The sequence below is a fragment of the Suillus paluster genome (genome assembly GCF_016628075.1).
Source record: "Suillus paluster strain FC165 chromosome Unknown EDB91scaffold_2, whole genome shotgun sequence".
NCBI classification, from domain to species: domain Eukaryota; kingdom Fungi; phylum Basidiomycota; class Agaricomycetes; order Boletales; family Suillaceae; genus Suillus; species Suillus paluster.
Window position 1 is genome coordinate 413,452 of NW_024537562.1, and position 20,177 is coordinate 433,628.

General features: G+C 49.4%; 9 protein-coding genes across 9 annotated transcripts; 5 read left to right on the forward strand and 4 right to left on the reverse strand.

Moving 5' to 3' along the window:
• The first annotated feature begins 14 nt into the window (after positions 1 to 14).
• Positions 15 to 1,643, forward strand: EDB91DRAFT_1095917 (eukaryotic integral membrane protein-domain-containing protein). Its single transcript, XM_041316970.1, has 6 exons — positions 15 to 418; positions 469 to 638; positions 692 to 809; positions 858 to 1,069; positions 1,119 to 1,262; positions 1,314 to 1,643. Exons 1-6 carry the CDS (start codon positions 200 to 202, stop codon positions 1,507 to 1,509), a joined length of 1,059 nt encoding a protein of 352 aa, XP_041183576.1. The 5' UTR covers positions 15 to 199; the 3' UTR covers positions 1,510 to 1,643.
• Positions 1,644 to 1,651: 8 nt separating this feature from the next.
• Positions 1,652 to 5,166, forward strand: EDB91DRAFT_257088 (uncharacterized protein). The gene is made up of 12 exons (XM_041326623.1): positions 1,652 to 1,950; positions 2,005 to 2,049; positions 2,105 to 2,262; positions 2,315 to 2,520; positions 2,572 to 2,679; positions 2,728 to 3,568; positions 3,626 to 3,854; positions 3,909 to 4,018; positions 4,070 to 4,180; positions 4,233 to 4,355; positions 4,403 to 4,695; positions 4,747 to 5,166. The coding sequence occupies exons 1-12, from the start codon at positions 1,694 to 1,696 to the stop codon at positions 4,996 to 4,998; spliced, it is 2,733 nt and encodes a 910-aa protein (XP_041183577.1). The 5' UTR covers positions 1,652 to 1,693; the 3' UTR covers positions 4,999 to 5,166.
• A 32-nt stretch (positions 5,167 to 5,198) lies between these two features.
• EDB91DRAFT_256981 (uncharacterized protein) lies at positions 5,199 to 6,478 on the forward strand. Its single transcript, XM_041326622.1, has 10 exons — positions 5,199 to 5,208; positions 5,275 to 5,407; positions 5,458 to 5,638; positions 5,697 to 5,780; positions 5,832 to 5,865; positions 5,922 to 5,993; positions 6,056 to 6,110; positions 6,163 to 6,233; positions 6,296 to 6,355; positions 6,409 to 6,478. Exons 2-9 carry the CDS (start codon positions 5,401 to 5,403, stop codon positions 6,326 to 6,328), a joined length of 537 nt encoding a protein of 178 aa, XP_041183578.1. The 5' UTR covers positions 5,199 to 5,208; positions 5,275 to 5,400; the 3' UTR covers positions 6,329 to 6,355; positions 6,409 to 6,478.
• Positions 6,479 to 6,801: 323 nt separating this feature from the next.
• Positions 6,802 to 7,638, reverse strand: EDB91DRAFT_1095936 (uncharacterized protein). Its single transcript, XM_041316971.1, has 5 exons — positions 7,562 to 7,638; positions 7,469 to 7,502; positions 7,325 to 7,412; positions 7,257 to 7,271; positions 6,802 to 7,206 (listed from the first exon to the last, which is right to left on the reverse strand). Exons 1-5 carry the CDS (start codon positions 7,622 to 7,624, stop codon positions 7,194 to 7,196), a joined length of 213 nt encoding a protein of 70 aa, XP_041183579.1. The 5' UTR covers positions 7,625 to 7,638; the 3' UTR covers positions 6,802 to 7,193.
• A 142-nt stretch (positions 7,639 to 7,780) lies between these two features.
• On the forward strand, positions 7,781 to 10,187 carry EDB91DRAFT_1095938 (uncharacterized protein). The gene has a single exon (XM_041316972.1). The coding sequence runs from the start codon at positions 7,816 to 7,818 to the stop codon at positions 10,138 to 10,140; it is 2,325 nt and encodes a 774-aa protein (XP_041183580.1). The 5' UTR covers positions 7,781 to 7,815; the 3' UTR covers positions 10,141 to 10,187.
• Positions 10,188 to 14,186, reverse strand: EDB91DRAFT_1095943 (pyridoxal phosphate-dependent transferase). The gene is made up of 15 exons (XM_041316973.1): positions 13,994 to 14,186; positions 13,532 to 13,947; positions 13,420 to 13,480; positions 13,103 to 13,367; positions 12,764 to 12,954; positions 12,009 to 12,712; positions 11,776 to 11,955; positions 11,603 to 11,716; positions 11,507 to 11,554; positions 11,317 to 11,453; positions 10,889 to 11,264; positions 10,603 to 10,835; positions 10,463 to 10,548; positions 10,387 to 10,409; positions 10,188 to 10,336 (listed from the first exon to the last, which is right to left on the reverse strand). Exons 2-15 carry the CDS (start codon positions 13,928 to 13,930, stop codon positions 10,298 to 10,300), a joined length of 2,856 nt encoding a protein of 951 aa, XP_041183581.1. The 5' UTR covers positions 13,931 to 13,947; positions 13,994 to 14,186; the 3' UTR covers positions 10,188 to 10,297.
• On the reverse strand, positions 14,187 to 17,315 carry EDB91DRAFT_1095950 (uncharacterized protein). The gene is made up of 13 exons (XM_041316974.1): positions 17,173 to 17,315; positions 16,943 to 17,083; positions 16,632 to 16,878; positions 16,414 to 16,526; positions 16,163 to 16,353; positions 15,975 to 16,109; positions 15,593 to 15,923; positions 15,429 to 15,547; positions 15,311 to 15,372; positions 15,143 to 15,252; positions 15,018 to 15,095; positions 14,696 to 14,967; positions 14,187 to 14,633 (listed from the first exon to the last, which is right to left on the reverse strand). The coding sequence occupies exons 1-13, from the start codon at positions 17,212 to 17,214 to the stop codon at positions 14,564 to 14,566; spliced, it is 1,911 nt and encodes a 636-aa protein (XP_041183582.1). The 5' UTR covers positions 17,215 to 17,315; the 3' UTR covers positions 14,187 to 14,563.
• EDB91DRAFT_1095952 (uncharacterized protein) lies at positions 17,243 to 19,485 on the reverse strand. The gene is made up of 5 exons (XM_041316975.1): positions 19,281 to 19,485; positions 18,727 to 19,231; positions 18,306 to 18,686; positions 17,326 to 18,254; positions 17,243 to 17,298 (listed from the first exon to the last, which is right to left on the reverse strand). Exons 1-4 carry the CDS (start codon positions 19,381 to 19,383, stop codon positions 17,366 to 17,368), a joined length of 1,878 nt encoding a protein of 625 aa, XP_041183583.1. The 5' UTR covers positions 19,384 to 19,485; the 3' UTR covers positions 17,243 to 17,298; positions 17,326 to 17,365.
• EDB91DRAFT_1095954 (ubiquitin-related domain-containing protein) lies at positions 19,486 to 20,141 on the forward strand. Its single transcript, XM_041316976.1, has 4 exons — positions 19,486 to 19,522; positions 19,573 to 19,603; positions 19,656 to 19,755; positions 19,874 to 20,141. The coding sequence occupies exons 1-4, from the start codon at positions 19,508 to 19,510 to the stop codon at positions 19,947 to 19,949; spliced, it is 222 nt and encodes a 73-aa protein (XP_041183584.1). The 5' UTR covers positions 19,486 to 19,507; the 3' UTR covers positions 19,950 to 20,141.
• The last annotated feature ends 36 nt before the right edge of the window (positions 20,142 to 20,177 follow it).

Sequence of the window (20,177 nt, forward strand, 5' to 3'; positions counted from 1 at the left end):
GCCATCGTGCTTTGAAGTAAACAGCCACAAATTCGCAGTAGTTTGCCCTGCGACATTGGGCTCATTCAGTGCAACAGGTTCAAGGACGCTCTCGACAACGGCCGCGGTCTCTAGCACACTCTCGTGAGCTTTGATTATAACTGGGATCTTTATTAGCCATACCCGACGATCTTCCCTGATTTTGATTTAACGTGTCGCAATGGCTATCCTTTCGACACCGCTGCAATACATCAATTCTGTACCACCAGTGACGCGTTTTTTCACCGTGGCCACCTTAGCTTCCTCGGCATTGTATCTTTGGATAAAATGGACAACAGATGCTCCCTTGGTTCCCTACCTGACAATGGTACCTGGAACAAGCCTATTCTTTCCTTGGACACTTGCAACCTCAGCCCTGGTCGAAATAAGCGTCATCGAGGCAAGTATTATTCTATTGACGAATATATTGATGCTGAACATGGCCGAAAGCTCATCATCTCACTTCTTGTCATTCCTGCTTCGTTAAGTTATTTTGAGCGCCTGTGGGGGACTGTCGAAACTTTGAAGTTTATTGTCGTATGCGTGACCGGACCGAATATCATCGCGTTCGCCTTCAACTGGATTGAATTCGCTGTGTTGCGCAATGCCGAGTTGTTCTTGTAAGTTTCACTCATATCTTTCAACGGCAGTGCCTCACCCTTGGACTATGCAGGTATGGCATGGAGTATCACGGTCACATGGCACTATTTATCAGCCTGCTCGTTGCATTTACTCAAGTTATCCCCGAGCACCAAGTTCAAATTTTAGGCTTTATCAAAGCTCGCGTCAAGGTCTTTTTTTTTTGTCCATCACTATCGGCGATCTGACCCTGTCTGTAGACGCTTCCTATGGCATACTTGACTTTTTCGACCATTATGACAATAATTGGCTTCCAAAGCCCATATATTCTCATTCAGTTTGGCTGGTTTGTGTCGTGGATATACCTCCGCTTCTACAAGCGCAATGTCGGCGACTCCTTAGGAGGGGCAGTGACATATGGAGATCGGAGCGAAACATTTGCTCTGACGAGCTGGTTCCCTCCATTCCTCCAGTGAGTATCTTATTTATTTATTTTCTGCAGATACCAATTTATTTTCTAGCACGCCGTTATCAGTGCTCGGAAACACTGTATTCAAAATCGCAACGCGTTTCCACCTTATTCCTACTTCTGTGCCTCATGACATTGAGTCCGGAGGATATAGCCAGGTGCCAGGTGGAGCTCGAGCCGAAGCTGAAAGGCGACGGTCCGTATTCGCTTCTATTTTCCATCCAATCGCGCTAACCCTTGCATACAGGGCACTTGCACTGAAGGCACTTGACCAACGGCTGGCCAACTCCTCCAGTGGTTCGCCAACCCAGAGTGGAGCATCTCAAGCCCAGTCTTCTCGACCCTCACCCGTTGTGCCTGCTCCGGCACAAAATGAAAGAAAACCTAGTCCTGTAGAGATGGACGTGGCCGACACGTCAGGCTCCGACGATGAGAGACGATAGTGTCCGGCCTAATGACCAGCTTTAGCAGCTAATATCCATGGAGCACATCTCACCTCGTCGTTTCTATTCACACTTTGTGAATTACATAAGTTGCAATATATGATTACGTAATATACCAATGCTGTTTGACCACGACTGCTTCCGCTGAAACATCTCGGACATAACAACCTTGCAAGCTGTCTGTATGGCTCGGCGACCGTCCACCGTATCGGTCGCATCCTTTGCTTCGATCCAGAGTCTTGCAGAGTCGTCTCACTCAACTCCAGCAGCAACATTTGTACCGTCTCCTTCAGTACTGAAGTTTCCTCGTTCAGTCTCGTTCACCCATTCCTCGAGCCCGCAATCGATCAGGGTGCAAGATGAGACTGTGAACATTGACCCAGATGATCTGTTTGCGAAATTTACTATTCCCGAAGTGAGGGGGAAACAAGTTCAGCTAAGGTGTGTTTAATGGCCCACCTGTGTCAGTCGCCTTGGCTCAAACAGAGACCTCAGATCCGATGCCGAGGCCAAGCAAGAGGAGCTTCGTGTTATGGTTGGGTGCGTGCTCTTACGTGAATGTATTTCGCGTTTTAACTGTACCTTGAAAGCGCAGGGAACGGTATCGCGATCTCCTACAAGCCTCAACGTCCATAATTTCCATGTCCAAGTCCGCAAAACTTGTACAAGAGGCATTCCAGGAGACTAAAGTTGCCATTGTGTCTCAGCAACAGCCATGCAGGGAAAATCGTACATCGAATGTCGGCAAGGAAGGTGAGTACCGGTCTGCCCCATGACATTGCATGACTTCATATTCATATTCCAGACTCGCATTTGCAAATATTACAAGCGCTCTCCGCCCACATAAAGTTGCTTCTTGATGCACCAGAGCATCTCTGGCGACTTATTGAACGAGAAAAGTATTTCCATGCCGCCTGGTTATTCATGCTGGCACGAGTTGTGCATCGAGCACTTTCTCATGATGATGACCAAGATGAGGAGAGTTGGCAAAATAAAGGCATCAATGTCATGGTACATTCGGCACTAAATTTCTTTTTTTGCCTTCTAACGTTTCGCATTCAGGAGCAGTTTCCGCTCATCCAACGACAGTGGGAAACCATATCTCATTTTCGCTCGCAAATTGTCCATAGAGCCACATTATCTCTGAGGGCGTATGAGAAATCACCCGAGGTTCGCTTTTTTGTGTTTGTTGTCTTCTCATGATCTTATGTGGTCTAGGACACCTGCGCAATTATTCTGACTCTGCATATTCTTGAGTCGAGACCTTTGACGGACACTCTGACCACATATCTCTCCCAAAGGACGCGGTCCATGCATATGCTGGTGTCCAAAAATCCAATTATCGCGACACCTCCAATCCCCCATGGCATCCCTACGACACAGAGAAATGGACATCCTGCAGGGGCTTCAAAGCCTAAAGGCATGCCTCTGAAAGACAGACTTCAAGAGGTGAAGTCCTCCGTGCTAATCGCTGTGGAGGTTATATCAAGGACCGTCAATTGCGCTCGGGATGTATTCCAAAGTCAGAGACCCACGCAGCCAGCTCTGGCAGTTCGCGCGCTGGAACAGATGCATACTGAGTCGCCCATCGTGTCTGAGCCAGAGACTTCCCTTTCTCCCGATCTAGCTTTGAGCACCCAGACAATTCTTTCTGGACTTCCGTCGTCATCATACTTCGTCCTCCTTCCAGCTGGTATCAGGTCATACAAACCGTATGTTGAATTATCTTCCGCTTCGTCTTCCGTCCCAGGATACTTTCTGGAGGATAAACTACGAACTTGGTTTGACCAGTCTTGCTCTACACTTCGGGATGCTTTGCATCGCTGGCTACTGGAGTTAGACAGCGTGAAGAGTGTTTGGAATGTTAGGTCCTCCTTGCGAAAATGGCTGCTGAAATCGGGAATGGTGACAACGGAGCAGACGGCACTCGATACTCTATTCGAAGAAGCTGTCAGAAAACGAATCACCGCTATCTGGGCCGATACCATTTACCGGGCGAAGGAGCTGTTCTCGAAGGCATTGGCTTCACTTCCTTCGAGTAGTGGAGTCGTTGTTGAAGGTATGTATCTAATTGCTCTTTGCAGAACGTGATTCCAAAGGACTGCTCGATGATTAGAGTTTTCTCCTCTAAACAGCATATATGTATCCCACTCTGTTCCACCCTCACCCCTAGCAGGAAGTGGATCTTCAGCGTATGAACCCCCATACCAAAAATATAGAGCGGCTGTACAATCACAACTTCGTGGTCGGACACCTCGCCTGCAGACATTTTTAAGTATTCTGGAGGAGTCTGCGGCTTCATTGCAAAAAGACTACGCCCGTATTAGTTCGGATGAGAGCGGCAAGTATGTTCATATATTTGCTTCACTCGACGTCCTTAATCAAGCTACGGCAACTAGGGGGTTGGTTTGCAACCTGGTTGAGGCATATCTCCCGGAGGCGAAGGCTTTCTGTTCTATGATCACCGACGCTCTTGTTTCAACTGCTGATGAGCTGATGAACGAACCAGGTAAGACGACACTGCATCTGAATGCTCTCCCAACTCACCGGTAGCAAAAAGACACCACCAGGGCGATGAAAAGCATGATCTTGCTTAGTCGAGTGGCGATCGAAATATCATTAGCATCGCCCTTCCTTGAAAATATAGGATGTGATGAGGTTGTCGCACTGGGTACGTTGATCGCACTAAGCATACCTCATTGTTAACACCGAACCGTGGTCAGAATTTCGAGACAAAACCGGTTTATTATTTGACCGAATTATCAGCCGGTGGAAGGAGCACACTATTTCTTCTGCTATCTCAATATACGACGATGATGCAAGATTCTTACATCTACCACTTTCTGGTTCGTTTTCTGTTTGCCTTGCATGGCAATTTACTGACACCGTGCAGCATCCCCTGTCACAGGGCCGTCACCAGCCCTGATGGAAAGCTTATATACTTTATCAACCTCCTTGCATAGCTTGGGTCTCACGCACCATCCATCACAACTCATCAGCATAGTGCCATCGCTCCTTGCCCTGTTTATCGATACATTCACCCGCGCTATGCCGAACGGTGATACAGGTCGGAGCCTGCAAATATTAAATGATGCAACGTTCCTGCGATGCCTTGCATCAGCATGGCCTCCTGAGGCACTCGAGACGTCATCGCTTGACAAACTGATCGCCGTCCTGCAGTCAACAGTATGTATCCGTCACCATTGCGATGCAACATCTTAACAATTGAATTTACAGGTGCGATCTTCAAGGGACCCTCCACACCCCGTTCCAGAACAAGCTGCCAAGGAATGTTTGATGAGGACCCAAATGTTACTTTCAGCGCTTGTCCCGCCTTCCTCTTCCATGCAACTCGCCAAAGAAGGTTCAGATAAGATGAGTGCACTGCTGACGTATGGTGTGCCTGTGGCAGATACCACATTTTTACCAGCCATTGAGCTTGCCAAAGTCTCTACTCGGTTTCCTTTACTACTGGTGGAGACTCGATAGGAGCTGGGTGGATGCATGTGGTGTTCGCGGCTATTTCTACGAAGACGTACTTGTTTTTGATTAACACATTGATATTGTGCTCTCAGGATGTCATTCGGCGATTGTCTGCATTTGCTCGTGTTTGGAAACGCTCCTCAAGGTTCGACGCGTTCTGTGAATTTCTTGCACTCCAAGCGACGTTGTACCATCAACCGGGTATAATGTTAGAACGTACGTAAATAACACAGAGTTTGGTCCAACAGGGGACCGATTGCTAGATCCGCACGATATCAACAGCTGCACTGGCTTGATGATCGGATCGCAGTTCCCAGGCTATATACTACGTGGTCAATCATTAGCGGAGCGTCACTGGTCAACCCATTGGTTGTGTGCCGTTCACAAGTCCATTTCATTCTGTGCTCTATGTCTCGTAAGTGGTCAGTTTAGTGGTGAGTCTTCACTGCTAAGAGTCCTGCAAAGACCCCCCACCAGACCTTGACCTTCTCATCTCTGCGTATCTCTTCCTTTTAATAACTGGGGGTCATGTTCTATTGCCGGTCATCATCACCACTGCCCTACTTCATAAGAAGTTGTCCTGGCATCCAACCTTGATCAACCTTTGCATTACTTGGGTGATCCACTCTGTAATACATTGTCTCTAGTAAGCGGTTTCACTTTCGAGATTCCGTTACATGATTACAGCGTTATATATATGCCAGTCTATACGCAAGAGAAGACATGCGTCATCGCTACCGAACGGTTTGTTTGGTGCAAGCAGCTATGGTATATGGAACCGCCCCGATGTGAGTTGGCATTTTATGAGGAAGCCTGGTATATGTCTTACTGTCAGCCAGGGTCGCAGTAGCTGGTCTCGGTGTTGTTATTCATGTAGGCCCTTGTGGTAGCTCTCCTTTGCTTCGATGTCTGACGCAACTAATTGACAGACGTGGACGACCATTCAACATTTTGAGCGCACCTTTGCTGAGAAGTTCCCTCGGTGGCTTTGCAGGTTCCTGGTGAGTACAGGTACAGGGCAAGATTGCATAAATTCGAAAAGAGACTCACTAAACCCATGCAGATAATATCAATCACCGTATATTGTGTTCGCAGGGTTTTCAACCAGTGCATGGATTGTCTGTGGTTTAGCTTATGACAGGAAATCACGTTTTGATGAGATGTTTGCAGTTGATAAAACTACACAACCGCTCCGCAAAGCCGTCGAATGGTCTTTTCTGTACGACTTATATACAACCCCTGTGAGTATACATACGCGTGTCTCGACTAGGGTTTTCAAGAAATAATTGACCGAACTTTTTAGAGCCTTGGCAGCTTCCTGCCTTCTGCGTTGTGATGATGACATTGGTATTGTGCTTTGAAGGTAATCATCACGATACTCGCAATGACAGAGACTGATGATGTATTCTTTGGCAGTGGCTATCACCATCCAATACTACCGTACATGGAAACGAATCAAGAATTCATTCCCGCTCCTAGCACCTAGGCGACCTTCAACCTCACTGATTTTCAGAGCTAGTCTGTTTTGCCTATATACGTGGGTAGCTCTGATGTGCGTAGAAGATGACTTGTGGGACTTGCGATGTACTCATGGCCCACTAGAGCCGCCATCATGTTTTTAACTGAGCAGCCCATGGACGTGAGCTATCATATGGCTCCTGCAGCTCGTGAGGAAATTTCAGTTTCTTTGTGGGAATGCGGCTTTAAGATATCTTTGTTGTACAGTCCCTTTGGCTTCAGCACTCGTGTTTGGACTACAAAAGGTAAGAGAATGATTTGGCACGGACGAGGTCTGATGGATATGACAGGACATGATCTACGCATGGTTCCCTTGTCTGCGTAAGCGTAAGCTGCCTGTTGGATCAACACCAGAGATACCGAATGCTCGTCCTGCTCCTTTAAATCCACTATCACAAGCCACTACAGTTGAACCATAGCAGGCGGAACTCGCGCATGTGTCTCAAGCGCACGCTCGTCATTGAGCGCTACTCCGCAAAGCGATTGATCACACAAAAGTACGGGGTTCGCGTCTCAGCATTTTGCGGACAGATATGCGGCACGATGAAATCCTATCATCAAGCAAGTGACTGCATGGGGTGCATGGATGGAAAAAAAGGGGGATACGATATAGAGTGCCTGTCCAACTAAGCCCGTGGTATACGACACGCAAGAATGGGACACGTATTAACGAGAGATATAGGTTATGCTCCTCCGCTGTCCAGACATAAGCACAGCGAAGCACTTTAAAAGAGAGTAGCACGTACACGAGAATGTTATTTCTAGAATAACGATATGAGTATGCGAAATATGAGGGGCAAGGTGTAAGACGCACATTGGGATGTGGATGAGTTTTACGAAGTATCCAATGAAACCCATGACAGCAAAACCAACAGCGACTGCCCTGCAGATCTGAATGAACTCTGTAATGGCACTTTCAGCACCATGTGTTATAAGTAGATGCGAACCCAGAAAACACCTTTTTGCGAAGGCTTCGTGCAACGTGTAAGAAACTGACAGGCAGGACAAGTCAGTAAGTTTCAAGTTCAAGCATAAGCTTGGCAACACTAACCTGGTTGCCGTCGCGAATGAATTGTTGAGGAATGTCGATGAACTCCTTGAATTGCTCAGACATGGTGGTTTGTAAGTGAGTAATGTCAAAGTCGCTCGACCACGTCTTCCAAATAACTTTCCCACGACACTTTACTATCTTCCAATATTGCAACTTGGTACGGCTGGGCTAAAAACACCAACGGAATCAGACACTGACCGTCCAGATTTTATTTGACAGGCAAAATACAAGTACAGGTACTTGAGCGCGCATGAATGTCCCTTAGCCGCGTTGTTGCTTGGATAGGATATCCTGCATGCTTTTTCGCTCGTTCTGTCTCGAGACCGCCCACCTTACGTCGTGCAGCACCCGCCTTTCGCGTCAAGGAGGACCAGAGACGATTTTTAACTACCAAACACGACCCCTCTCTTTCCTATGTCCCTGATGTCAGCGTCATCGTTGACAAAATCCGGCGGTACATCCCGACAGCAAATGTTGGCGCTTTGCACCAGCAGTTTCACGGCCTATTTCGCGTGTTGAGCGAGGAAGGGAAGGATAAACCCACGGCTCCTCCACTTAAGGAAGAGGATATCCATGACGCGCTATCAATACTAGCTATGTCGGGCAGGCACCATGATTTAGATATGGTGGTGAAAATCCTCACCGACTTGCCCATGCTTTGCGGCGTTGAAGTGGGGGCAAGAGTATACAATGTCATCCTTCGTGGCCTGATTACGAACGGAAATCCACAAACTGTCTTCAACTGGCTGATGAACATGCCCCAAAAGCCGAAAAACATGACGCCTAGCCTTCTACAATGGCACATGTTCCTCGAATGGTGTGCTGACTCTGGCCTGGTGAAGGTTCTCCACCACAGCGTCTCAAAGATGCATCGCTCTGGACGTCGTCCCACCATCAAAACCTTTGAAATTCTATTCAACGCTCTCTTTGACGCTGGTGCTCCAATCAAGAAATTCTACGATGCTCTAGATGTCATGGAACACACCTCATTGACATACGATGAGAACTTCGCGAAACTGCTCTACGATGGTTTTGTCAAACTTGGTCTTGCGGATCGAGCTCAGGAGATGAAAGACGTATATTGGAAACGTTTTAGCGAAAGATCGAGGACGACGGATCCCAAAATGATCGAATGGACAGAGAGCATAGAGAGTGAAGCCGAGAACCGGGGTATCATTGCAGCCGTATCCCTATGCAGGTCGTTGCAGCGAGACGGTTTTAGACCTGCTCCGCACACCCTCACACTTCTCATCCGGCATACACACCGCCTCGACCACCTTCGATACGCGGAAGCCGAACTAAACCTGAAAGCAACCATAATTCAGTGGGCTATCTTGATCAGCAATACCGTGCGTGTCGGCGACCTGACGGGTGCTCTGTCGATCTACGAGGAGTCCAAGGCTGCTGGGATTACTCCCGGTACGCCCTTGATACACCCGCTAGTCAATGCCCTCTGCACCACTTCGAGTACTCTTGATGACGCTGCAATTGACCGAGCATTAGAACTCTACAAGGACCTTGCTGAGGCCGCTCCCATTCCCCAATCAAAGCAAGCACCCAAACTACCAGGGCGCCGACATTCCTCAGGCCCAGATGCCAATCTCTACAACATCTTGTTCCGCGCATTTGGCGCTTCCAAGAACGTCGAAAAGTACTTTCCTATTGCGCTTTCACTCCTCGAAGACATGGAGGCCAGGAATGTTGAACTCGACAGTCCGATGGCCGTTTCTGCCCTGGCCATCGTTGTCATGCGGTGTAGTTCCAGCTTCGATGACGCGTTGAAGGCCTATAAACGAATATCCAAACGTCCCAATGCACCTCGCCTCGACGCAAAAGGCTATCAAGCCATCCTTCACACCCTGACCCGGCTCTCATTCGGAGCCCACGAAACATTACCGTCCGTATGGCACTATTTCGAAGTAGTGAAAGACATGCGGATGGCAGGGGTTGAGATCACGGCGCCCGTGTACACTATCCTCCTCCGGCATCTCGCGCTACTCTCAGCGGAACTGCCACTCGAGGAGCGTGATGCCCTTGCAGCGGCCGTGCGGAGGGTGCATGATCACCTCACACTCGATCCCTCCTTCACGCCCGACACAGTGCTCTGGAACCAGCTGATGGACAGCTACCAGCGCGTTGGGCTTTTCGCGGAGGCGTACCGCGTCTGGGATATGCTCTTTATCACGGGACGCTTCAATCACGCAAGCGTCGCGATCATCATTGATGCATGTGGGTTCGCGTATGCCTGGCCTATGGCTGCACAGGTGTGCCTGAAGCTGACCAAGCTCGGGTTCAAATTCAACCAGCGGACGTGGAATGCGTGGATAGAGTGCATGTGTCGTGTTGGGAAGCTTGATGATGCGCTCAAGGTTGTGTGTTTGGAGATGGGGAAAGACCAGCCAGATGTCGCGCCTGATGTTAATACGGTCAAGGTACTTCTTTCGTTCGCTGCACGGACAAACCAGCAAGATGAGGTGATGGACCGCATCAAACGGTATCTCCCTCAGCTATGGTATACGTTACCAAACGAACTCGACGGATACTTCATCAGACAGCACACAACAGTAGTAGACTCATAAAATGATCGTCGTAGCCTTGTCTATTCATGATGGTAAATACAATAATAATGGTATAACAGAGCGTGTGGTTGAGCATTACGCGTGACAAGTGAGTGTTCTAGAGGAGTAGAATGGCAGCCCCAGACCGAGAAAAAATCTAGTGATGGTAAGAAGCAGCTTATGAGGATGCAGTTTCCTCAACTGTCGGGCAGTCGCACTGAAGACAGGAACGGTAAGCTGGGAAGAGCAACTAGATTGTTTGCTTACAATAAGGTTAAGGTCGCCGTAGGCTGGATGATGCAGATAAACAAATGCCTTAGATGATGCTTGCGAGACAACTTACCATCGTCTATGCGAGAAACAGTTGGCCAGAACTTCTTCTCGCGGAGCCACGGCATAGGATATGCGGCTTCTTCGCGCGTATAAGGACTATGACCTATGCGTCAGTGATACTACGACACCCAACCTTGGGGTAACACAGACCGGTTCCATTCCTTGTCGGACACAACCATGAGGGAAAGCGGATGTGGCGCGTTCTTGAGGAGGTTGTTATCCTTGGGTTGCTTGCCAGTAATGATGTCTTCCGCTTCATTCCGGATCTGGATCATAGCATCGCAGAATCTATCGATCTCTTCGAGTGTTTCGGACTCAGTGGGCTCGATCAGCATGCAAGTGGAGATAGGCCAAGAACACGTAGGCGGGTGGAAGCCGTAGTCCTTAGTGCGCCAGTCAGCAATAGCAACACCCACCTAATTCTACGGACACATACCTGCAACCGCTTCGCGAAATCCGTCACCTTTAGCCCCGCAGCCTTATCAAATTCTGCAAGATCGATGAGCAGCTCGTGCGCAACGCGCCCGTTCTTGTTCTTGAACCGGAGGCTGTAGTGTCCTGCAAGCCGGTGTGCCATATAGTTAGCATTGAGGAGCGCGACATTGGTGGACTCTGAGAGGCCGTTGCCGCCGAGCATCTTGATGTAAGCCCAGGAAATGAGGAGGATGGAGGCACTGCCGAAGGGGGCGGCGGAGACGGCATCGATGGCAGCACTACCGCCGGTCTTGACCAGGGGATGCGACGGAAGGAAGGGCGCGAGGTGCTTAGCGACACAGATAGGGCCAACTCCAGGCCCTCCGCCTCCGTGGGGGCTGTAAAGGGTATATAAGCTGAAGATCAACGCAACTCACCGACTGCACTTACATAGCGAAGGTCTTGTGCAGGTTGAGATGGCAAACATCGCCTCCGCAAACCGCAGGGTTCGTCAGTCCGACCTGTGCGTTGAGATTTGCACCGTCCAAGTATACTTGTCCACCACAATCATGAATAATCTTGCAGGCCTGTCATGCACAATTGAACACTCCAAATTGGCATGGGAGACAAGGATACGTACATCAGCCACGCCATCTTCAAAGACACCGAACGTCGAGGGGTATGTAATCTGCCCTGAAATGAATTTCAATCCTAATTAATATAAAAAAAAATTCACCATGAAAACTGCGAGATTATCTTTGTATTTCTCGGCCTTTGCCTTCAAGTCTTCGAGATCCAAGTTCCCATCAGCATGTGTCTTGACCGGAACGACTTTCAAGCCCGCCATCACCTGCCGACTGTCACCTGTATCAGTTTTGCCACGAGACAGATGGACAGTACGAGACACACCGCGGGATTCGTGCCGTGTGCACTAACAGGTATCAAGCACACATCACGGTGTCCCTCCCCACGGGATTCCTGGTATGCACGGATGACAGTCAATCCAGCATACTCGCCTGCAGCACCCGAGTTCGGCTGTACGGAGCATGCATGGAACCCGGTGATCTTGCAAAGGTCGTCTTCCAATTCCTATCGATAGTGATCAGTGCCCTCATCCCAAGCATATCTTCGACATCACAAACCTTGATGATCTTCCGGTATCCCTCAACCTGCTCGTGCGGCGCAAATGGATGAATGCCGCCGAACTCGGGCCACGTGAGCGGGATCATGCTGCTCGTGCTGTTTAGCTTCATCGTGCAGCTGCCCAGCGGAATCATCGCATGCACAAGACCGAGGTCCTTGCTAGCAAGGTGGAAAATGTACCGGAGCATCTCGGTCTCGCTGTGGTGCTTGTTGAACACAGGGTGTTGGAGGAACTCGGACTCGCGGATGAGCTGATGAGGGAACGCAGGCTCCTTTGGGGTGGGCAGGTCAGCGAAATTGGGCTCTGGGTGCGATGCTGCGATGTGGAATGCGCGCATGATGGATAGGAGGTCTTCTTGGCTCACTGACTCATCGAGGGTAACGCCGACGGTATTGTTGTCGACCCTTCGGAGGTTGATGCCCTGCAGTGCAGCAGCAGCGTGCATGACTTCGGCATTTGCGCAGTGCTTTGAGATATCGATGGTGAGTGTGTCAAAGTAGGAGGACGCGTTGATTACGCGGAATCCGAGGCGCTCGACTGAGAACTTGAGGATCTGTGTGAGGAAGTGCACTTTCTTCGCGATACGTTCGAGTCCAACGGGGCCATGGTATACTGCATACATAGCAGCCATGTTGGCGAGAAGGGCTTGCGAGGTGCAAATATTGCTAGTGGCCTTTTCACGGCGAATGTGCTGCTCTCGAGCTGCATGTGATTTTAGAGAACGCGAAATGAAAGGCAGCGGGGAGGACTTACTCTGCAACGCCAGCCTATATGCAGGGTTACCCATGGTATCTTTGCTCCGGCCAATCAAACGTCCAGGCATTTTGCGCTTAAGCTTTTCTGTGACAGCAAAGAATGCGCCATGAGGACCACCATAACCGGCAGGAACACCGAATCGCGCAGAGTTGCCAAGAACGATATCAGCACCCCATTCACCCGGAGGCCTGCAGAAGTGTCAAAGCAAGAATATCTGTCGCCACAATGACCAGTGCACCTGCTTCATGCACTTGCTTCGTGAAATTGCTATAGTCTGTAACGAAGCCATTCACGTCAGGGTATTGAACAAGGACACCAGCGAGATCGGCGCGCAACGCGTCGTGTTTAAGTACATCAACCGCGTCGCCGACGACGAGATGGATCCCAAAGCCCTTGGCACGTGTCTTGAGAACAGAGATGGTCTGGGGGAGCACTGCCTTGTCGACGAAGAATGTCTTCTTCTTCTGGTTGGACTGCACGTATGCCATGACCATAGCTTCTGCGGCAGCAGTTGCCTCATCGAGGAGGGACGCGTTTGATATGTCCATCGATGTAAGGGACATGATCATCGTTTGGAAGTTGACCAATGACTCAAGACGACCTGGCAGCACCGTTAACCGGAAAAAAAAATGTTGGAATAATTGACAACAAACCCTGGGCGATCTCGGGCTGGTACGGAGTGTAAGGTGTATACCACGCAGGGTTCTCCATGACCTATGGAGATGATCAACACAAGATTGGGGTAGATAAGAGCGTGTAACATACATTCCGTAGAATAACGGGGGGTACGACGGCATTGTGGTACCCCATGCCAATGAAGCTTTTGAACTGCTCGTTCTTCTGTCCGAGCCTTTTCGCGCTTGCATGAAGCTCTGTCTCACTGAGTGCTGGGATGGACGCATTGCTGACAGTGGAGTTAGCAATGCGAATTTTCGGCGGCACGGTCGCGGTGAGAAAAGACTCCATGGAGTCAAAGCCCAGCTGTGAGAGCATGAACTCGGTCTCATTGTCGTCTGGTCCAATATGCCTGTCAGTGAAAGTGTCCAGCGACTCGAAGAGATTTACTGGAGATTTGGCAGTCGCGAGCCCACGAATTGGAAGAACAGAGATGGGTCGAGCTGCAGACTGCCTTAGAAGGGTCGAGGCAATGCGCAGAGTGGCCATGATAAGCCAGATAATGGCTGTTTGAGAGGATGAGTCGGGTGAGTACGGATAAGTGACACTGACCTTGTTCACCGAGCCAGATTTTCTTTCACCGAGTAGGATCATTACTCTTTTGCAGCATCTTATCGGTCTCTGGGAAAATCCTGATAAAGAGTGACGGAATACACGAAAAGCCTACAATTTTCGTACGAGGCATCCCGGCGTTCCTTCAGCGGCCAAGTACCATGTTAGTAGCTGCCAACAGCTTGTCCTATTCATTGATCATCGACCTCTATTTCAATTCCTTTCGATGCTGCTCGGAGACCGCCCTATCCCATTTATGGTCATTTGAAAAAAGTTTTTTCACCTTCGCACGTGGTTATCTAGACGCTCAAGGCTGATAGAGTTGTGCTCATATCCAGTGAAAACCTTCCACAACGGAGGTCGAGGCGGCGGAGTCTGTTGGAGGTGTTGGCCACCACGGAACACACCGTAAATACAGGTACCGAGTCAACCCAACTACGTGTCGTGATCGCACATCTCTAACCTCATAAGAGTCTAGCAAACAATCACAACGGAAGCGGAACCCCGCTGAATCGCCAGCCGGCCCCATTGCATAAAATATGTATTTGACATGCACGACATTTCTTGCGCTCATGACATCAGCGCCAGGCCATCTGTACATGCAACCCGGATAAAACTGACGACATCCTCCGCGTGTTTCCTGTTGTTGATTAATTATTAGGGTCAGCATTCGCCGGGGAACGAGATGCAGGGCAGGCGTACGGTGGGTCTGTGTCATCCGCATCGTGTGCGTTGTGCAATCCATTTTGCTCGATGTCTTTCGAGACAATTCGGAATGCGTCTTTGGCACTGCGTATACCAGCAGAAGAAAGTTTTCCCTCGTAGTAGGCAACTGTGGAAAGAACACGAGCCAGCGCTTTGGACGCGCTATCAGAACGCAGTGATGCCCCACGGTCTGCGGATGTAGGCTGTCCTAGCGATTGTAAAAGCAGCGTTTGCTTCCGAATGACCGCGGAAGAGCGGACAACTTCATACTATACAACCGCTATGAATTCATGACGTACAATTATTTTTATCAACGTACGATGAACTCATGAAGGGCGGTGGGTGTGGGCAAAAATAGGTCCGCTCTGCGCAACGCGAGGTCAAGTAGTCGGATAGTCTGTCGAGGACAGTCAACTTCACTTATGTACAATGAAAATTTTATACCTCTTGAACCAGTCGCTCGATGCCTCCGGTAGTTGCCAGACTCTCTAGCTTGCCCGAAATAAACCCAAGTAAGCCAACGACAGCTTTCCACAATTCGAGCCAGTCATAATCTGAGTAAGAATGCAGTGTCAAAAATTAGGCATAAGCGATGAGGTAAAATGAGCTCACCTAAGCGAATTCTCTCCTTCTGCAAATACCATATGACGCGATGGCACGTCCAGATACATGTTCTATCTCACCATCAATAATTGATCTTGCGAAGGGTCAGGAAAAAAAGGAAACGCACGTAAACGTGTAAACCTCGAGCCGCTTATGCAGATTATGACGCAGCCATAATATACAACAATCTAGAAGTGCGCACACTGGTGCACGCGTGGGTGATGGTACCGGGAGGAGCGGAAGTCTCTATAATCATCTCAGTATCAGTCATAAAATTGGACGTGTACTAACCTGCCGACAGAGCCTGATTGCCTCCTTTGAAGAGGCAGGCTTACAAAAGACCGATATTATACACGTGTTCTCAGATATCACAAGAAGGGTATTCAGTGCAAGGCTTGCATATGCCAAGGTGCGTGTTGACGCCGAAGATGAGGCATGTGTTAACACATAGGATGATAGTGAGAGGATGTTATATGCTAGCGGAGATACCCGTGCGCTGTGTTTGCTGTCGGATGGCTTGGTGTCAGGTGAAGGTACCGTGTCCAATAGCACCTGCGCAAAAAGTGTATTGAAGAAAAGGAACTCGAAAACGGGTAGGAGAGAAACAGTAGCCTCGATAGGTCTGTTTACTCAGTAAGAAGAAGGCTACATGAAGCATTTTAGTTTCACGCACTGATTCTTGAAGAGCTCTCGAGGTGGGTCGAATGACTGCCCTACTAACGCGCGGTCGGGTCGGAGCGAAGTGAGCAAAGCTCCGATACTCTTTGTGAATGTGGGTATCGAATCGTCTGAAATTTCTTGGTATGCCCTACCGCCAAGTCAGTTCAATATCTTCATCGACCACTGTTTACAGAGGCGTACTTCACAGCAGCATCGAGAGCAAACCCCGCTGCCCAGCAAATCTTGCGCATAAGTTCTGTATCTTGCGTATCGCGTATGCGTTGGAGGTATGGATTAAGCCTCGCTGCATCGGATTTGTGAAAATTCGCAAGGATGGAGAGGAGGAGCGAGGCTTCAAAAGTAAAGCGTTGAGTATCTGGAGATGTAATGACCTATTAAAAGCAACATCATTCGCTGCACCGAAGACAAAACCATGAAGCAGTCATTCGTACCTTGACGATGCAAGGAAAGAGATCCCGGCGCAGGAGATACGCGCCCGGGCTTAACTGGCTGATGCTACACGTAAAGACAACAGTTAGTTGGAGAACCTGGTGTCGAAGAGTCTCTAAATCATAGTCAGATAAATATGACCGCAACCGATGACCATCGTTCTCAGAGCGTACCAGGAGCATCATCATCTCCAAGTACATCTGCAATCATCCCTACAAACTCCTATATATCCGCCGGTGAGCCTGCAGTAGAGCTGACGATGCCACGTCGACCGTACCATGAACACCGGTGTCGGCTTCGTTCACTCTAATGGCAAAGATTTCCATCACTTCCCATCCTGCTAGGTTCTTGGCGAGCACAGTACGGAGTATGATAGAGAGCGTGTCGACGGCATGTGAGCGAGTCTCCTTGCCCTTGCGGTCGGCTGCAAACGAGAGGCAGACTTTAAAGAGAGTATGGAACAGGAGCTACTGGCCGAGATTGACCCGTCAAGAGGATGTTGGAGGAGGAAGGACCAGGTGAACCACAGACCTTGTGTGTACTGAGGCACTCGTCCTTGGGAAGTGTGGATAGAAGACGCGTTAGAAAGGCATGGTCGGGCTCTATGAACAGCAGCTCTTGCCAGAAGTGCTGTTCATCGTGTCCAGGAGAGATTTGTGCAGGACCGAGACCCTGTAGATCAATGATGTCAGGACGGACGGTATTACGTGTCAGCGTCGAGTCGCGCCTTGCCTGGAATAGTTTATTGACTGATAGGTCACATATCTCGAGCTGACGGTCCAAGAGCTTCGCGATGCGTTCATGAATTACCTGTACAATAGCGAAAATACAGCTTGAAGTCTCTTGCGTTATGATACACCGTAGTGGTGGTACTTCCGGATGTGGGGTGATGCGCAGCTAGTGATGAACGCTCATGATATTTTACACAAAACAGTTACGGACAACTTCCATACGCTACGACCTAAGTAGGCCATCATACGCCGCATAAACCATTTCCACTATCCAACCCATCAGCGTCTCATCTTTCATCCTCACGTCCTCCATCATCCTCCTAACACCCACAAATGCCCGTCGCCCCCTCCGCTCGCCTTCTAGTTCGCCCCCGATATCCTCTACCACATCGTCGCCATCGTCATCTTCCACAACACCAGGAAACCCGAAGTGCTCGCCATCCGCACGGGGGGCGGTGTCCGTGGTAGCGACGAACGACGAGCGGAAGAGGATGCGGATGATGAGCAGCGCCGTCAGTGCCGCCGAGGGAGGATCGGCGACGGGCTGGGTGTAGGAGATGCTCGTATGCCGTGGAGGAGGGGGCCGCCGTTTCGTGGGGTCTGTGAAGGGGTAAGATTCCCCGTCGGCGGTGACGGTAATGGTATCGTCTTGGGTGGGATGTTTTGCGGGGGGCTGGGAGCTTGAGAGGTGGGTGAGGATATGAGGTCGCAGTCGCAGTTTTGATGTCGGTAGCAAGGGACATGTCGCCCACAGACACGACAGCTCCGGGTTCTCGGACGACTCCAAATGTTGAAGGAGGTGATCGTACAACTCTCCGGGGGCCTCGAATGGCGGAGCTGGACATGTAGAGCGCTCCCACAAGCACTTAAAACGAGGAGCAGCTTCCGTATCTTTTCGCCTGTCTACTCCACGCACGACAAAGCGCTGTGGCGGCCCAGGAAGGACCATCGCCTGCGCCTGGGGAAAAACAACATTGACGTTTTTGATCACGTCTGATGCAACCAGGACGGGGTGGCGATCTGCAAAGGGTGTGAAGACATCCTTGTAGAGAGTCCAAAAATCGACTTGAGTAAGCTCTCCGTCTGGTGTAGCGACGAACATGATTTTCATCCTACGAGCAATGAATGTATGGTATAATACAGCCTGCATGACGTGTACTCACCACTCGTAACAGCGTTGTGGTTCAGGCATGGGAATCAGAGTCTCAAGCTCTTCTTTAGTGAGGTCATGGACTGGTATCACTGTCGATGCTGCCGGGATGGCGCGAGTGACTGCACTGATATCCAGTTTCACCGTCTCTTCTACCTGTTCAGATAGAATAAAACTAACAAGCACGCGGAGGGTGCTTGGCATGAGAGGATGGTGCAAAAAGGCCTTGACCATTGGCGGGTGTGAAAGATGGGCATACAGGTAGTTCAATGAAGCGTCCACTAGCGCTCGGTCGACAAATAAAGGCAGGTAACGTATGGAGGCTGCGAGTGCCGGTGAGTTTGAGTCCAGGCGAAATGTGTTTTGTATATTAGAAAATAGTTGAGCCAAAAGGCTCAAGGCTGAGACGATAAGGGAGCGATTCGACGAGGAACCTGCAATTTGCAGCAGAGTAGGGAAGGGGGCTTTTCATTTTTGAAGTGGGATTTGGCAGAATAATGCTCTGGGATATGGCTTGCAGAAGTTCTATGGCGTTAAGAACAAATTCAGCGTTCATGTCCGTGTCTGGAGCAAGGTTGCTGAGGGCGTTGAAGAGCAAGGGAAGTGTTCGGGGATGATTAGCCAACTCGTATGCATTAGGTTCATTCGTGGCTGAATTGCGGAGGATGAATATGGATTCTAGGGCATGCCGTCGTTTTCTGTCTTCTGTGTCGGGCATAGCAAATAGTTGATACTTCTCTGCCATTAGGTATCCTTCTGACGCATACCATTCCGGCCATTCAAATAGTGCATCTGTTAAACCAGGAATGGTTTTCAAGATGAATTGATCGTTTGCACATAATCGGTATAGCCTATCAAGTGCCCATGCAACCTCGGAGTGTATGCCGGAGCGTATCGACAAGACCATACGATTGCTAGGGTTTGCCTCAGTATACCACCCTAAAGACACAGATAAATCAGTGTAATTTCCACACAAACAAATACCCACTTTCATAGTCATCTGTGACATTTGGTCCTACGCGCTGCACAGCCTGCTGTTGGCCATATTGCCTGTAGACGCCAGGCGTCGTTGTCCGGGCTGGGACGGCCATGGAGGAAAGCTTTGAAGTTTGGCGCACTGATTGGAACGCGCGCAGTCACGCGTCGGTCACGCGTGACGCACTTTCGGTCGTCACACAATCTGTGACAACTCACCATCCCATCGCAAGTACTACTATGCCTTTGATTGAGGTTTGTCCTGCAGTTTTACACGAGAATCACAAACACTTATTCAACTGCAGGTGATTGCAAATGATCGTCTAGGTCGGAAAGGTGAATAATACATCATTCCATGATTAGAATACTCACTCGAACAACCTACTAGTCCGAGTCAAGTGCAGCCCGGATGATACTGTGGGCGATCTGAAGAAGCTCATTGCCGCTCAAACAGGCACAGACTATAAGAAGATTCAGTTGAAGAAATGGTGAGCATTCGGTCTCTTCTCATTTGCTACAATGTTCTCCCTTCGACTGCGCCAACAAATCATCACATATATTCCTTCTTTTTGGAACAAATACTCATCGCATTTTTATTCTTGTCAGGTATACGATCTACAAGGACCATATCATGCTCTCAGATTATGAGATCCACGATGGTATGAGCTTGGAGATGTATTAGGGGTCAATCTATCCTCAAGAGAGGAGAGAAGGATCGCGCAGAAGCAGACTCAGGGCTACGCACTGGTTCTTGTTGAGTCTACTTTCTAGTGTTATCGTCTACAATCGTATCATGTATCGCTCAACACTCCTTGTCAGCATTATTGACATGTATTAGCAGCTTTGTGCCAATTAATCACTTCTTGGAGAGTTATATCATTATTTGGCAAGTCTTCGAACTCTGCTACAC

What these genes read in the sequence shown, in the direction of transcription:
- EDB91DRAFT_1095917 (XM_041316970.1), top strand. Translation starts at nt 200, where the DNA reads ATGGCTATCCTTTCGACACCGCTGCAATACATCAATTCTGTACCACCA. An exon ending in TCGAAATAAGCGTCATCGAG is followed by an intron (nt 419 to 468) that starts GCAAGTATTATT and finishes CATGGCCGAAAG; the next exon opens with CTCATCATCTCACTTCTTGT. An exon ending in TTATCAAAGCTCGCGTCAAG is followed by an intron (nt 810 to 857) that starts GTCTTTTTTTTT and finishes CCCTGTCTGTAG; the next exon opens with ACGCTTCCTATGGCATACTT.
- EDB91DRAFT_257088 (XM_041326623.1), top strand. Translation starts at nt 1,694, where the DNA reads ATGGCTCGGCGACCGTCCACCGTATCGGTCGCATCCTTTGCTTCGATC. An exon ending in CGTATGAGAAATCACCCGAG is followed by an intron (nt 2,680 to 2,727) that starts GTTCGCTTTTTT and finishes TATGTGGTCTAG; the next exon opens with GACACCTGCGCAATTATTCT. An exon ending in TGAGCTGATGAACGAACCAG is followed by an intron (nt 4,019 to 4,069) that starts GTAAGACGACAC and finishes GGTAGCAAAAAG; the next exon opens with ACACCACCAGGGCGATGAAA.
- EDB91DRAFT_256981 (XM_041326622.1), top strand. An exon ending in GTATATGGAACCGCCCCGAT is followed by an intron (nt 5,781 to 5,831) that starts GTGAGTTGGCAT and finishes ACTGTCAGCCAG; the next exon opens with GGTCGCAGTAGCTGGTCTCG. An exon ending in TTTCAACCAGTGCATGGATT is followed by an intron (nt 6,111 to 6,162) that starts GTCTGTGGTTTA and finishes AGATGTTTGCAG; the next exon opens with TTGATAAAACTACACAACCG.
- EDB91DRAFT_1095936 (XM_041316971.1), bottom strand. Translation starts at nt 7,624, where the DNA reads ATGTCTGAGCAATTCAAGGAGTTCATCGACATTCCTCAACAATTCATT. An exon ending in TCATTCGCGACGGCAACCAG is followed by an intron (nt 7,503 to 7,561) that starts GTTAGTGTTGCC and finishes CCTGCCTGTCAG; the next exon opens with TTTCTTACACGTTGCACGAA. An exon ending in CACGAAGCCTTCGCAAAAAG is followed by an intron (nt 7,413 to 7,468) that starts GTGTTTTCTGGG and finishes GTGCCATTACAG; the next exon opens with AGTTCATTCAGATCTGCAGG.
- EDB91DRAFT_1095938 (XM_041316972.1), top strand. Translation starts at nt 7,816, where the DNA reads ATGTCCCTTAGCCGCGTTGTTGCTTGGATAGGATATCCTGCATGCTTT.
- EDB91DRAFT_1095943 (XM_041316973.1), bottom strand. Translation starts at nt 13,930, where the DNA reads ATGGCCACTCTGCGCATTGCCTCGACCCTTCTAAGGCAGTCTGCAGCT. An exon ending in ATTTCGCGAAGCGGTTGCAG is followed by an intron (nt 10,836 to 10,888) that starts GTATGTGTCCGT and finishes TGGCGCACTAAG; the next exon opens with GACTACGGCTTCCACCCGCC. An exon ending in ACGGCGACCTTAACCTTATT is followed by an intron (nt 10,337 to 10,386) that starts GTAAGCAAACAA and finishes TCCTGTCTTCAG; the next exon opens with TGCGACTGCCCGACAGTTGA.
- EDB91DRAFT_1095950 (XM_041316974.1), bottom strand. Translation starts at nt 17,214, where the DNA reads ATGAACGCATCGCGAAGCTCTTGGACCGTCAGCTCGAGATAT. An exon ending in GCTCTCGATGCTGCTGTGAA is followed by an intron (nt 16,110 to 16,162) that starts GTACGCCTCTGT and finishes ACTTGGCGGTAG; the next exon opens with GGCATACCAAGAAATTTCAG. An exon ending in GCGGATGACACAGACCCACC is followed by an intron (nt 14,634 to 14,695) that starts GTACGCCTGCCC and finishes AATCAACAACAG; the next exon opens with GAAACACGCGGAGGATGTCG.
- EDB91DRAFT_1095952 (XM_041316975.1), bottom strand. Translation starts at nt 19,383, where the DNA reads ATGGCCGTCCCAGCCCGGACAACGACGCCTGGCGTCTACAGGCAATAT. An exon ending in TGTCACAGATGACTATGAAA is followed by an intron (nt 19,232 to 19,280) that starts GTGGGTATTTGT and finishes CTGTGTCTTTAG; the next exon opens with GGTGGTATACTGAGGCAAAC. An exon ending in CCACAACGCTGTTACGAGTG is followed by an intron (nt 18,255 to 18,305) that starts GTGAGTACACGT and finishes CATTGCTCGTAG; the next exon opens with GATGAAAATCATGTTCGTCG.
- EDB91DRAFT_1095954 (XM_041316976.1), top strand. An exon ending in TGATCGTCTAGGTCGGAAAG is followed by an intron (nt 19,604 to 19,655) that starts GTGAATAATACA and finishes ACAACCTACTAG; the next exon opens with TCCGAGTCAAGTGCAGCCCG. An exon ending in AAGATTCAGTTGAAGAAATG is followed by an intron (nt 19,756 to 19,873) that starts GTGAGCATTCGG and finishes TATTCTTGTCAG; the next exon opens with GTATACGATCTACAAGGACC.